We start from the raw sequence: 15,642 nt of genomic DNA, 5'->3' as shown, positions 1-15,642 counted from the left end.
AGCTGTGGGCCAATAAGGGCACAAAGGCAGGGCAAGCTTTTTTTACTTCAGAAAGTTCACATAACAACTGTTTTAATCTGTTCCTCTTTGGCGTTTTTAGGTGCAAACATGTATTCTGCATAAATGTCTCCTAAATCTACACACGAGGATTTTGCCGTGAAAACAGTGAAAATATATACACTACACAAATGCTTTCAAATATATATTTTAGATCGCATGGATAAAATTTCGGCCGCCCCAGCATCTTTACTTGTTGTTATTTTCTCCTAATAATAATAAAAAATAAGTTATCATCAATCACAATACAAGTTACAGTGAAATACAAAGGAGCTCTCGTCTCCTCCACCAGCTGTGGGAAAAGCCATTATAACGACACAGATCACTCTGCCTATTCATGCCAGAGTCCTGAGGAAATAAGACTGTATTTATTTATGGTTTGGTTATGGGTAAAGCAAAGACCTTGGGGGTCTGGTAATGAAAGCGCTAGGCTACAATTAATTAATTCGTTATGAATTAATTGATATTTAACAACCACCACCCCCACCTACGACGACAATGCCATCGTCCATCGCGATGTTTCACATTAGACATTGCACGGTGCCAAATTGGTCAACATCGCCCAACCCGAATACAGATTTTAAAAACAGGAAGAATAAAGAGAAGTTGAAATTTTGTAGGTTGTAATTTTTCTGCAATATTTTGCTTGGATTTAATTGTATTATTTTTCAGCTTCTAAATATGTTTGGTGACTAAAATAGTATTTTAATAAATATATCTGTTGAATAAATCTGTTTTGTTTAAATGCACCAAAATACATTGCCTATATTCAATGAGTAATGGATCCAAATATTCATTTTCACAATGGGGTGTACTCAATTAATCTGAGGACTGTATAGGGGTATAAAATTATGGGGTATTAGAGTATCAGGTTTAGAAGTATAGTGTACATAAAAGGAAGTGTGTGGTAGAAATTTAGAGTGAAGAGTGTGTCACCTACAGGTGGTTTGTAAAGCCCACTCACCTGTGTAAAGCACGCTAAAAATTGCAAGATTGTTTTCAGAAACATTAAGAGTTAGTAAGAAAGTGTCTGTGCATACATAAAGGAAAATAGTTTGTCATTTAAAGGTGCTTTTGTAAGGCCCACTCACCTGTGTGAAGCACACTAAAAATTGCAAGTTTGTTTCCAGAAACATGAAGAGTTGGTAAGAAAATGGCGGGTGTATACATAGAGGAAAAAAGTATGTCATTTGCAGGTGGTTTATAAGGCCCACTTACCTGTTTGAAGCACATTAAGAATCGAAAGATGTTTACAGAAACACTGAAAGTTTATAATTACCGGGTGCATGCAAAGAGGAGAGAGTGTCCATTATTTATATTCTTCTGTGCTCTGTTTGGTTTTCGTTCTGAAGCTGAACCTCCTCCCTACATTGATGGCATCAGGATCAACAGCCCTCACTACTTAACCAAGATTAAGCTGACCAGTCCAGGAACACACACCTTTACACTCGTGGTCTCCCAGTATGAGAAACAAAACACCATCAACTACACATTAAGAGTAAGACGCATGTACAGATGTTGGTTTTTGTTTTCATATTAATTGAATCATATTAACTGTTGTCGTGTATGTGTTTCTAGGTGTACTCGGTGTGCAAATTTAATTTCTCCAAAATCCCAACACCCTTCACCAACACCAAAAGGGTGCGTTGAAACTTCTACTGTAGTTTTTTTTTGTGTACGTGGATATTGTCGGAAGCTGTCTCCAAATTGTTGAATATCCCTTTGTTTATTCTTGTTATGTATAGATTAATGGCCAATGGAAGGGTGCCAGCGCTGGAGGATGTGGGAATTACAAAGACACCTACAAGAACAACCCCATATACCAGCTCAACATGGAGAAACCAGGCCCTCTGCTCATTGAACTCCGCGGCTCCAGGTCAGACTGTTTGTCTATTTACTCCACGCCGCTAGAGGCTACATTTCCTTTCTTTCAATACATTTTAGTGATTACTATCCATTTTATCTGAAGTCTTACATAATGGATCACTGGGTCCAAATGCTAGGAAATCTGATCGCAGTAGGAAACAAATGCATGTTACATGTGCTACAATATTAAATTATGGTGCTAATTTCTAAACTCAGATTTGCAGACTGTTATGCTGCATTTCTAAATAGTTAAAATAATGGGTTTCTTTATGCCACAAGATTAGAAACTATAGTGTACATGCCATGGTAAGATTTAAAAAAAAATAGCTTGAATGAATGAATGAATGAACTATTTATTCATATCAGACATTTATTAATTTTCTTGTCGGCTTTGTCCCTTTATTAATCGTGGGTCGCCACAACGGAATGAAGCACCAACTTATCCAGCAAGTTTTTACGCAGCGGATGCCCTTCCAGCCGCAATCCATCTCTGGGAAACATCCAAACACACATTCACACACACACTACGGACAATTTAGCCTACCCAATTCACCTGTACCGCATGTCTTTGGACTGTGGGGGAAGCCGGAGCACCTGGAGGAAACCCACATGAAAGCAGGGAGAACATGCAAACTCCACACAGAAACGCCAACTGAGCCGAGGTTCGAACCAGCGACCCAGTGACCTTCTTGCTGTGAGGCGACAGCACTACCTACTGCGCCACTGCCTAGCCGAATAAATAGTTATAGTATGTTTTTCTGATAAATCAACAAAATAATTTATACTCCTTAAAAAACTGGGCTAATTGGCTGTTCCTTATTATTTATTTGTTTGTTTGTTTGTTAAATTAGCAATTTCTTTTACCGTATTTTGATAAAATAAAATCTTTAGTGAGCATAAACAAACAAGAAAATCCAACTCACCCCAAAATTTTGGATAGACGTGTATTTATTTACATTTGAAGACAAATTTAGCCCTCCTGTAAAATTAAATCATTTTTCAAATATTCCAAAAAATAAAAAGGAGGATAATTATATTGACCTCAGCAGTTTTTCTTATTCTAGTCAAACTAAAAGAATTAAGACTTTCTCCAGAAGACAAATATACAATGAAATACTATGAATAATTTCCTTGACTCTTTAGCTGTTAGAGGATTGTGAAATCTGACAGGACATTGGATTTCCCTTGACACATGAAGTAACGTGGACCAGCTTTCTCCCGGAAACACACCTACTCACATTCAGATTTCTGTCTCTCTGTCTGCTTTCGCTGTGTGAGGATGAATGATAAAGTGTGATGCCTGTGAATATAAATGAACTTAGCTTTCCCATTGCAGGCAGTACAGTGTGGGCTTTGAGGTGGTGACCGTATCGACTACAGGGGATTCTGGATCATCAGGCTTTCAAAAGAGAGCGAGCGGAGATTACCGGTAAAGAAATACTCTAATTCGAATAAAAATGGCTAAATACATGCAGAGTCCATAGTATTTCAAAGTCTGTCAACTTTGTCTTCCATAAAATGAGGCACACTTGCTATGTGTATGCACTAGTGTGCTATTTAGTGCATACTGTGCATTTTACACATAAAATAGTGCCCACTAATTGTCAGTATGCCACAGTAAATGTAAGAATTTACAGAGCAAGTGAAGAAAAAAACAGTTAGAATAGAAAATGTCCTAATAGCACAACCTCATTGCATGCATGTTTAATAGTATTGCTATTTTTAATTTTGGCATGCTAATAGTCACCTGGCCGGCATATATCTATGTACAGTGGAGATCAAATTTAGAAAATAATCAATGAACATTTGAATAATTTCAACTTGCTTTTATCATTAAAGTGTATTTGTCCACATGTTATTCAGCAAAGCGGTTTTGATTCTTTCTGCTGATGGTCACCTAGAGTGGGCTTTCAGTTTTAATGATCTTAAACTTTGAGACACTTTATGCTGCGATACAGATCTGTATTCTGTTCAGAGCTGGACTGGTAAGCAACTCTAGCTGCAATGTTGAACTTATTTCCCTTTGAGATTCTTCACATTATTGTGTTCTGTCTTTAGTGGACGACCAGCCTTTTTGGGGGTCTTGAATTATTTAACGATGCTGTAATATTTGCAGTTATCTAGAAATCATAGATCCTGATCAACTTCTCTTGCTGTGACTGAAAGGTTCATCTGTTTTGCCTTTATCTGGACAACTGCTATCAGAGAGGTTCAGTTAGTTTCATTAGCAGTTAAAAGAACAGTTCATTTAAATATTAAAATGTACTCAACCTCAAGGGTTTTTTAAACCTTTATGAGTTTACAAAAAGAAGATATTTTGAAGAATGTTGTAAACTAGTCACAATTGACATCCATAGTTGGAAAAAAGATACTATAGAGGAACATAAGATAGAAACTCAAACAGGTTAAGAACAAGTGGAAAGGTGAATAAATGAAAACAGAATTTAAATATTTGGTGAACTAATTCTTTAAATAGGGTTTGTCATTAAGGAATTTATCAGCAGTTGCCAGATTAACACTAACAACTGAGAATGTTGTTCAGTGTTCTTTTTCATATATTAAATGGTTGTTCTGATGTGCTTTAGAATATCTACAACTCATGAAATATACTTATAAATTGAAATAGGACATTATCCTAACAGGAGTTAAATAGCAGCTTGTAAAGTTTGAGGTCACTGTGACCTCAAACAGGACTTAGCAGTAATATTAAAAATGTAGGAAATTGTAGGTTGTCCTGTAATTTTGATCTCCACAGTACATGCAATCACAAAACTGCAGTTTTCAAATTGTCCCATTTTAGCACCAGCATGCAAATGGTTATTAACAGACTCACAAAGGAATCTAGGTCAGAGTTAAAATAATCATATGACTGAAAAATATGTTTGAGAAAAATATATTATCCACAGTCTGGTCCTCGTCGCATGGTTAACTTTGTGGATTTTCTGCACAAATAAAGTCAAGGCATGTTGTGGCCTAATCATCAATTCGAAACATTTGATTACCATCCTATATATATTATATAACAGAACTTGGATTTCTTTGCCCTCAGATGCGGTTTTTGCTACATGGAGGTTGAGAGTTTACCTGCTGGGATTTACAATGTCATCCCTACGACCTTCCTGCCCAAACAGGAAGGCCCATTTTTCCTGGACTTCAGCAGTGTCGCCCCGCTGCGGGTTTCTCAGCTGCAATAACGGTCCCGCACCATCCGACCACCGGATTGTTGACACAGAAGATGTTTCGCCAGCACTCATTGCTCACAGACACGCTTGTTTACCAAAAGAAATAAGCACCGATCACAGATGGTACCTGACATAGTGCCATATTTCAGTCTTTCCCAACCCTGTTCCTAAACACACACCAACAGCAACCTCTTCCTAATCAACCACACCAGAATCAACTCATCAGAACATAAGAAGAGACACCAAAATTTGAAATGAAAAGACAATGCAGTCATCCAAAAAAATGTACTGTTGGTGTGCCTCCAGCAACAGGGTTGGGAAACACTGCCATATTTGACATTTTTTAGTGTGTAATAGTATGCCGCTGCAGTGCCATTTTCAGAAGAAGCGTGTTCAATCAGCCAGAAAACACACTTCTTTTAATTCTGCAGTCCGAAGTTGCATTCAAAGACGATGATATGTGTAATTTGTTTGTGCGCATCTGAGTGTGTGTGTGTGTGTACTGGTTTTGGTGGTTTATGAGGACACACATTTGTATAAGGTCACATGACCTAGGTATAACAATGTCCTTACAATTCAAAACTGTTAAAAATTATACTTAACAGGGTCTTCTGCCATTCAAAATTTGCCACAAGTTTCCTGTAATGCAACAGGTGTCAAACTTGGTTCCTCAAGAGCCGCAGCTCTGCACAGTTTAGTTCCAACCCTATATAAACACCCCTGATCAAACTAATTAAGTCCTTCAGGCTTGTTTAAAACCTACAAGTAAGTTTGTTGGAGCAGGGTTGGAATAAACTGTGCAGGGCTGAGGGCCCTCCAGGAATTGAGCTTTGACATACAGGTTTTAACAGTATAAAATACATTAAACCTGTGGAGCTTCCTCACAATGCACCAAAAATCAACATGGGTGTATGTTGTGGTTTATGAGAACACAATCTAACTTAACAGGGTCTTTTCACATTTAAAATTTGCCACACTTTTAAAAGTATAAAATACATTACACCTAAAGAGCAGGGGTGTTCAAACTCGGTTCTGGAGGGCCAGTCTCCTGCAAAGTTTAGTTCCAACCCTAATCAGACACACCTGGGCTAGCTAATCAAGCTCTTACTAGGCTTTCTAGAAGCATCTTTGCAGCTGTGTTGAGGCAAGTTGGACTAAAACGTCCAGGACACCGGCCCTCCAGGACTGAGCTTGGAAACCTCTGCCATGGAGAGTCCTCATAAACCACCACAACCAACCTGTGTGGGTGGGTGTGTGTGAATATATGATCTGATATGACTGTTTTTCACTCAGGAGACTGCAATAAAACAGGGATGTATATTAATGATGTCTGATGAGAGATCGGAGGGATCTGTACGCAGATTTCTGTGTCTCTATATTAAGGGCTCTTCCTCTGGTCTGTTTGCTGATGTGCAGGTAAGCAGAAAGACGTTCTGTTGCAGGGCTTATTTGTTCAGTGGGCTAAGAACGAGTGCACTTTTATCAAAAAGGAAAAAAAGAAGATAGAAAGCAAATATGATGCACATCCATCTCTGAAGCATCAGGTTTTGTTTTAACTCCCAATCATGTGCATCAAATGTCAGCTTTATTTATATCTAGCAGCACAGAACTGTATTTACAGGCCATATCGGCGATGACCTGGATGTTTTTACTTAGTAAACCGACATGCATGACTGACGATGATGCTCCACATCAGTGACTGTGCAAATGCTTAAGGTTTTTTTGTTTCATGATTTTGATTTCTGTTCTTATTATGCTCTGAAATATTTATTTGCAGAGATTAAAATGAAAGTGTATGTGTTATCAGACATTGTTTTTTTCTTTTTTTTTCCTTTGGTAAATTAAATGACACAATGAATAATACTAAAGAAATATGCAATAATGTTTGATATTTGTTCATTCATTCCTTTTCTTTAAGCTTAGTTCCTTTATTACTCAGACGTTGCCACAGTGGATTAAATCGCTAACTAATCTGGCATATGTTTTACGCAGCGGATGCCCTTCCAGCTGCACGGACAATTTAGCTTACTCAATTCACCTATAGCGCGTGTCTTTAGACTTGTGGGGGAAACTGGAGCACCCGGAGAAAACCCATGCTAATACTTGGAGAACATACAAACTCCACACAGAAATGCCAACTGATCCAGCCGAGGCTCGAACCAGCGACCTTCTTGCTGTAAGGTGATAGGGCTACCCACTGCACCACTTTAAATAACAGGAACAAAGTTTGAGTTTGCAACCAATATTGTCCTAAATTTTGAGGTCATGGTGTCAGGAACATTGAAATTTGTAGGCTCTGTAATTTTAATCTATATAATGCATGCAATCACAAAACTACAGCGTGCAAATTGTGTAGCAACAGCATGCAAATGTTTAGAAACAGACATGAAAAGAAATCTAGGTCAGAAACAAAATAATCATATGACTGAAAAGATATGTTTGGGAAAAATATATTATCCACAGTCTCTTTCAGATTTTTTTCCGTCTTGATTTTCAGCCCAAAGAGTTAAGGCATCAAATCAATTCGAAACATTTGATTTTTATCCCTCATTATATAACAGATCTTGATCCCTTTGCCCTCAGAGATGAAAATGCTGCACAATATATCGATTCAGCATCAATATTGCAATGCGATCATTCACAGTAGTCACATTGCATGCTTTGCAATGCTGAGTCTGGATTATGTCTGTATTGGAAGCCTGTGACTGTAAATACAGGCCATAAGAAATTGTACCGTTTGTGACGTTTAATTTTGTTGATTTATTTTTATTATTAAATTGCTGCACCTAAATACTGTTAGGTTTGTTTCAATAGTAACCTTTTATGTATTGTATTTATCTGTGCTTTTAATTTGTTTATTAGATTTTACGCAAATGCACTCTCCTAGAATCATCCCAATCCATCTAAAATGATCACTTCTTTCCAAAAGAAGATTTTCAAGTCATCTGATGGAATTGTATTGGTGAATAACTGGTTTGTACACAGTCAGGATGTGTGCGCATCGAGGTTACAGAAAAAAAGAGGTTAACGCTAGCATTTACAGCTTGGGAATGACATCCGATGCAGTACAGAGTTTGTTGTTGTATCAGAGATAAGTTATATTATATTACATATATTATTTATATCATGCTTTCAGCGTATTAAAACGACAAAATTAACGTCAAAGTGAGCGGTGTTTGTCTCACAAGTCTATTTGCGAGATCACCCTCCCAATGGATATTGGATAAGACGAAATGGCCATCCAGCCCCAAATATACAATTTCATTGAAGCTTCAAGTGATTTTTCATAGGAGAGAAGTTAAAGGCCTATAAGTCATTGGATGCCAACAATTTTGTTGTGTGGTCATCATGTGCAAGAAATAATGTTCCGTTATTACCAGATTAAAAATTTATAGTGCTAAAATATGAGGTTCTGCCGACCCAAAGACAAGGAAAGAAGATGGAGCTTTACAAGGCCTGAGTAATCCTCAATAAGCAAAACAACTGCATTCTGACAGTGAACTGCACCAGTACTGCAGGGTATGTGAACTTAGATTTTTACATTTTATTTTAAGCATTCAATGTCGGCAGTTTAATTAACCACATTTAACAGTTTTTGCTGAAATCATTGATCAAATAAAAATGAGTAATGTGTATGATTCAGCCTAGCTTAACCTCATGAAATGAGAACTGCAGAGTCCAGCATTTGTAATTAGGTCCTCACTCCATTTAGCTCTTCTGATGGCTGTTAGACAAAGACGTCTGCGGTTGGCATTAAAAGCAGTGTGATGTACGGTAAAATGTAACATTTTCTATTTTTGGACTTTCGACTTTGGCTTCCTACCACACAACACAATATGTTTGCTATTGCAACCAGTATGCGCGGTTGAACACAAGTGATGTAGTTTGGTAATTTCCCTGTTCAAATTGCAGTATAGCAAAATATCACAATGTGCGCTTTTTCCAACATTGTGCAGCCCTGGTGTACTGACTAGTGTACACGGATCGTTTTTTTTTTTTTTTTGATCACACAAACAAACAATGAACTATAAGAAAACTATCTGTAGGGAGGCACAATTACGTTCATCAGTTTGACAGGTTTCAGATGCTTTGGAGTCAGTTATTTGATTAGGAATGAACTTAATGAAAAAGCCATTCATAGTATTACAGAAGTAATACTTTTTTAATTTTCTGTTTATCTAAAAATATAAAGCCTGGCATAGACTACAGGAGTTCTAATATCCTAACTGATAATAAAATCTGGTTGCAGCACACACAAGAGGAGAATCTTTAGTCATTTTATTATCTCAATTCTTAAACGTGTGCTGTATCAGAATATTGGCATGGTTTCTGAATGATTATGTGAGAATGGAGTAAAAATAGCTGCGGCATATTCAGCTTTGCCATAACATTAATAAATTAAAGCATATTTTAAAATGAGAGGATACTAAATAAACAAATCTTACAAACCCTAAAAGATTTTTATGTTATAACCTAGAAAATAACATTTATTTGTCTAGTTTTGCAAGTTTATGTTAAAATTACTTATTATTATGATTATTCTTTTCATTTAAAGATACATAGAGATAGCTCAATTTCTCCAAAACCATGTTGATATATTACTTGAACAAATTACATTGTTCAATTTGTTTGTATTATTTACAATAAATATTAAGTTAACATTTATTATCACATGTATGTTTGTACGAACCACCACATCATCGAAAACTATAGGCTAAAAATAAAATGAATGTGTAATACAGTTCATATATTTAACAAATTCTGACATCTAGATTTTTTCTTCCCAACTAACCAGTTCTGGATGCTGAATGTATTTCTTGGGAAGACCTGTTATGTGAAGTGTATTCAGCAGATATATTAAGCTGTAACATTAGCCTGCTGTTTAGCCTAACACGTTTTACTGTTCTTTTGTGTTTTTATCCTGATGCTACAACATAGATATTTACATTAGATGTCGCCTACCTTGTTGTTGTCTACTAAAAGGAATGCGTCAACAGAGCCGCCATTTTAGTACAGGGTTGCATTCGTTTGAAATGAATGTGAGCAGGGTGCAGTGGAGGACTGTGGCCATTCAGAGCCAATTATACACATATATCTATAATCGGGAGATTTCCTGGTGGTCAGTATGCAAATATTTTTTTGTAAATTACGAAAATTATAATTTTACATCACTCTTCTACATTGCTGGATAAGTGACCGCATGGGCATTGCCAACAAAAGACATGTGTTTATGTGCATGGAAATGTATTATCCTCCCTCCCTGTTAAATTTGATCTAATCCAGAGGTTCTCAAACTGTGGTACGTTTACCACTAGTGGTACGCGAACTTCCTTAGTGGTACACGGAAGAATGAAATATGTCATGTATATGCTACATATATTTCAAAATTTATCAAAAATGATGTATATTTGCCATATATGAAATATAGCGTATATTTCTGAGGTAATCTGCCACATTTTTTTTAACCGTGTGGAGTTGTAGCTGCTTTACTAGGCCTACTACGCTATTGTATTTTAATACTACTCATTTTGGTGGTACTTGGAGAGACAATTTTGGTTTTTGGTTTGGTGGTACTTGATGAAAAAAGTTTGAGAACCACTGACCTAATCTATGTCCCGAAACACACCCCCTCTCCCGCTTTCACTTCTCATTCTAACACAGGGAGCGATTCATTTGTGAATGAATCTCCGTTATGAACAACTCGTTCACTTAGCCAACATATAAGTTTCTAGCACCGCAGCGTCTTGGCATATTTCATTTACATTGTTTGCTTTTTTTTTTTTAACAAAACTAGCATAAGCCTAGAGTTTAGTGCAAGTCGGTGCTATTTTGCGTTATGGTCAATGCAGTAAGTGACTGTATTATCATCAATAATGTTACCCGTTTATCACAAATGTTCATAACATACAAAAACATAAAAAAAAAACTAAATCTTACCTTTGAAATGTTCTGCCTTTGTGCTGTTTGCTCGTTACTACACCCGTAAGAAGCGCAAAAGTCCAGCATTTTCACATTAGCAGTACACACTCTCGTGACTATTGCGGCTGAATGACATTTGTCCTGGGAGCCCTGTACAAATGTGGCGGCGCTATTGACGCATGCTCTTGCTCCGTATGTGATATATAGTGTTTATATCTATGATGTTGCGCTTGTCCCGCCTTAAATGTGATTGGATGGGAATTTAGCCTTTCAAATTTTTTTAGTGCAGCGCTCAGTCGTGAAGCGAAGATTTAGGAAGGATAAAACATGGCACATAATATGACATTTCAGTCGTGACATTAAAAAACAAACAACATTATCAACCGGAGTTGAAATAGCGAGACGTCTGGTCTTTTAATTATTATGTTAATAGTGTTAATTAACGTCAAAACGTCAAGGAAAGAGCCCGTCTGAACTCAGACGGAGGAACATGTCGGAATATGTATGAATTTATCGACAGAGACATTGTTTTTATAACAGCCTACAGCAAACTAACAGAAAAATGTACACTTACTTGACTAATAATTCGGTTATTCTTATTTAATTCAGTTTGAAAACAGTTACACAAGTTAACAACAAAACCTAAATACCATAAAGCATTTAAACACTGCTACAAGGTTTCTTTTCTTACAATCTGTTCTCAATCAGACCAAACCAACAACAAAACAAACAAGAAAAGAACATTCATGAAGGCAAAACAGACGAGACACAAGGTCACACATTAGACATTATAAACAGCCTTCTGACCAGACCTGAAGCTGTGCCATCTGTCCCAGAATCAGTGGCTCCCGCACCACAGATGCTGGATGAAACATTCAGTTATTGTCCTCTTCATCAGTGCAGCACATCTCCCACCGAGACCCATCAAAAATACACCTTCTCCCTCATCTCAGAATAGTGTGAGTACAGTAAACACAGCTTTTTGTATTGCTATTTTTTCTATCCATACTGAAAATTATGATTGTTCTTTACACAGAAAGAGAAAATGGTGGCATGCACTCTTTTGGAGAAAGGTGAAGGTGACCAGTTTAGATCTACTTGGCTCCTGCAAGTCTCCAAATGATGTCAATGACGTGTCCAGAGATGCGTCACGAGTCACAAATGTGAATCATCAGGAGATTTCAAGTCCTTTTTTGAAGATGAAAGGACATGCAGCAAGTGAGTCAGGCCGAAACAAGATCATGCCCTAGATATACAGTAACTCAAAACGGTCGTAACTGCCTTACAAATGACTGCATATTTTCCTCGATACAGTTACAACGACAGCCAGTGGATTAAATCTACATAATGAACTACTTATGCGTTTTATCAGTGAAAACACAAGTGCTCCTTAATAGACATCTTTAAAGGGACAGTCATCATGTGTCAAATCACTGAGGTTCTTCTGTTAAACACAAAAGACGATATTTTGAGGGAAGCTGGAAAACTGTAACCCTTAACTTCCACAGTATTATTTTCCTACCATAGAAGTCAGTGGTTACAAGTTTTCAGCTTTCTTTAAAATATCTTCTTTTGTATTCATCAGAAGAAAGAAACTCATAAATGGTTAGAGAGTAAATAGTGAGTAAATTAACAATTTTGGGTGAACTATTCCTTTTAAGGGTCTTCCTACTTTCTAGAACACGTGGGGATGACACTATTACTAGCATTTATGGAGATGCTTGTCCTCTTAAGCTTAAGTCAGCTCTGAGCTCCTCCAAAATGGCAGATTTGTCTCTTCAGCACATCATGTCACGAGGGTTGCTTTTTTAACTCGTGAATTCAGTCTGAAAGTTGCTGGAACATTGTAGACAGTGAGAGAAATGAGCTGTATGACACACGAGTGAGGTGGAGAGTCTCTCGACAGCACAGACTGTGGATGAATACATCAGTGTCTGTGGTCACATCCCATCGAGCAGGATTGTGGCTGGCGAGGGGTGTTGAACCAGACCCAGGGGGTCTCGAACAACAGTTTTTCTGCTGTCGTTCCGGCTCAGTTTTAGAGACAGCAGACGGAAACGGCTGTCCAGGCCGAAGGTTGTTTTGGCGTTGCTGATGCTGTTGTTATTGAGAACGTTGTCCAGTACAGCCTCCGCACCTTCTGCTCGGTCACCTGAATACAAAGCAGCAGATTAATCAAGCATATGAATTGGAGCAAAAATATGAATATATAAATAACAACAATTAAAATTACTTTTAATTAGGGTGTCCGCCGGGTCTTAAAAAGTAGTAAAAGTAGTAAAATGAATTATATAAGAAAATTAAGGCCATAAAAGGTATTTTTTAAAAGTCTTAATCACGTTATTACGAGGTCTTAAATTTTGTTCAAGCTTTGTCCAATGTGTTTGAATCCAAAAAAAAAAGCTTCCTCATTTATTATTTATTTTCCTCCTAATATTAACAACGTGTGCTCAATCCATGCGATTGGGTTATGGCCAGTTATTATGCACTACCAGCCACACCAATAACAAACACGACAGCTGAACTTGTCAAAACAGCTACAACAGCAACCTCTGCCCTGACGTCAGGGTGGCACATCAACAATGTATGCGGAAGTTATCTAGGCACTTTACACTGCGGCGAAAAACCACTCACTAAACTTGAACGAAAATTTCAGACATTTTCAAGTCGATGTTTCAGGATTCCGACATAGCCAAGACATTCACCAGTGACAAGGACAAAACTTGTTACATCATGAGATTTGGGCTAGACCCCGTTAACAAAGCTGGCTTGTTTGTGCTAATGTTTGACGAGTCTCTCAGTCAGTCAACAAAGCAGCAGCAGCTCGACGTACATGTTCGTTTTTGGGATAGTAAAGGTAAAATGTGTCAGATATTTTAGTAAATATTGCCTTTGGTTTAATTTATTATTTCAAGCTTTGCTTCCTCCGAGCTTATCGAAGTTCTTGTTGCATCTGTTGATTAGAACTTAAAGTGGCGATGACGTCTCAAAATATTCTGAGGTCTTTAAAAAGTCTTAAAAAGGTATTAAAATTATCTTTAGGATTCCTGCATATAGCCTGTTAATAATATAATTTTTTATTATTGTAATTTAAAAAATTTTATATTAAAAATAATAATATTTAAATATATGTATGTGTATATATATATATATATATATATATATATATATATATATATATATATATATATATATATATATATATATATTATACACACACACACACACACACACACACACACACACACACACACACACACACACAACCACAAACAAAGTATGAAATATTGTAATAAGAAAATATAAACATAATAGTATTAATATTATAGTAGTTTTTATTATTATTATATTATATTTATTATAATTATTATATTATTTTTATACAATAACCATTACAAATGTAAATTATATACCAAAATGTTTTGATATGTTAATATACACCAATATATAAGTATCATTTAAATATTTTTATATTTTATTATTGTACATTTTATCTTACTACATGCACTTTATATTATTAATATTACAAAATATAAGAAATCGAGATATTTTTAGAAATAAACGCGTTAAATGAACAGCACTAATTTAAAAACAACAAACTTTACCGGATAAACCTGTTTTGTGCTTATTGTTACGTTGAATAACCACCCGACTATCCATCAATGAGATTAATGAACCCCTCTAGAGGGCACAGGTGCGAGCAGGCAGAAAACCAAGAAAAATGGCCTTGTCTCACAAACGAGAGCAGGCCTAAACACAGTCCCACACGTGCAGGGTTCCATCCATCAACGCAAACCCAACCAAGAATATCTCACCTCTCTCCAAGTCACACTCGGGGGACGAGGCGCCGCTGCATTCACTGCGTGGGCCGAGGATTGGAGACATCAGACTGAAGTCAGACAAGGAGACGGTGCTGGGCAGGTCCAAACTGCAGGGACGAGATGACGGGGTTGGGGAGGTGGAGGATGAAGAGGAGGATGAGGAGAAAGGACAGGGTAGGTCCACAGGGCTGTTGGGCCCTGAACTGAAGCTGCTGTTGGACTGAGTCTCAGAGTCTTCCTCAGACATGGCACTCGTGCTGCAGTTTTCATCCTCATATGACCCGGAAGCCACTGCAGGAATAAAAATAAAAGCAGGTGTCAGGCATCAGGCTTATCATGATTTTTTTTAGCATCATTTTTGTGTAAATAAGCATTTTATTTAGACAATAACTTTGTGTTACACTATGCAGGTTTAATTTAAATTCTTTAGGGCATTTGCTCTGCTTGTTCATTTAAATAAGTGTGAATGCTTCCATTTGAACCTTCAATCTGCTTCCAAACAAATTCTGGTGCAGTTGGACTGCAATGAAATAGCAATGCAAGCAGACCAAGATATCTAAATGAACTGAAAACAGAACACCTTTAAACCATTTAAAGCTTAACCATAAAAAGGACGAAACGCGTTTCATAACAACTTAATCTAGATGTTAATTTGTGTTGCGTGACAGAGGAATTCATTAAGTCTTTACACATATTAGTCGATAAAAATGATCATTTGCATGCATGTGTAATAAGTGCTTTCAGTCCATGCACCACACAACATCGTTCTTATATGTTCATTAAATTCTGTCACAAAA

At 36.9% G+C, this 15,642-nt stretch overlaps 2 protein-coding genes across 4 annotated transcripts in view; one reads left to right on the top strand and one right to left on the bottom strand.

Moving 5' to 3' along the window:
• The window catches only part of capn7 (calpain 7), a 28,951-nt gene extending 21,978 nt beyond the window's left edge, over window positions 1-6,973 (top strand). Inside the window, exons 17-22 of one of the 2 annotated variants that reach the window (XR_012391487.1) lie at window positions 1,410-1,555; window positions 1,636-1,698; window positions 1,803-1,933; window positions 3,260-3,352; window positions 4,973-6,134; window positions 6,296-6,911. Coding sequence is in view for 1 of the 2 variants with exons in the window: in NM_001135108.2 (NP_001128580.1) it covers window positions 1,410-1,555; window positions 1,636-1,698; window positions 1,803-1,933; window positions 3,260-3,352; window positions 4,973-5,117 (578 nt within the window). In the remaining variant the exon portion in view is untranslated. 2 annotated transcript variants of the gene reach the window in all.
• A 4,636-nt stretch (window positions 6,974-11,609) lies between these two features.
• Window positions 11,610-15,642, bottom strand: part of sh3bp5b (SH3-domain binding protein 5b (BTK-associated)) — a 36,434-nt gene continuing 32,401 nt past the window's right edge. For both annotated transcript variants that reach the window (NM_213458.1, XM_073924859.1), the window contains 2 exon segments: window positions 11,610-13,176; window positions 14,840-15,136. In NM_213458.1, the coding sequence (NP_998623.1) occupies window positions 12,965-13,176; window positions 14,840-15,136 (509 nt within the window). In that variant the 3' untranslated portion in view covers window positions 11,610-12,964.

The sequence above is a fragment of the Danio rerio genome, chromosome 16, assembly GCF_049306965.1.
Source record: "Danio rerio strain Tuebingen ecotype United States chromosome 16, GRCz12tu, whole genome shotgun sequence".
Taxonomy (NCBI): domain Eukaryota; kingdom Metazoa; phylum Chordata; class Actinopteri; order Cypriniformes; family Danionidae; genus Danio; species Danio rerio.
Note: the sequence above shows the minus strand (reverse complement) of the source record. Positions and strands in the feature narration are given on the sequence as shown.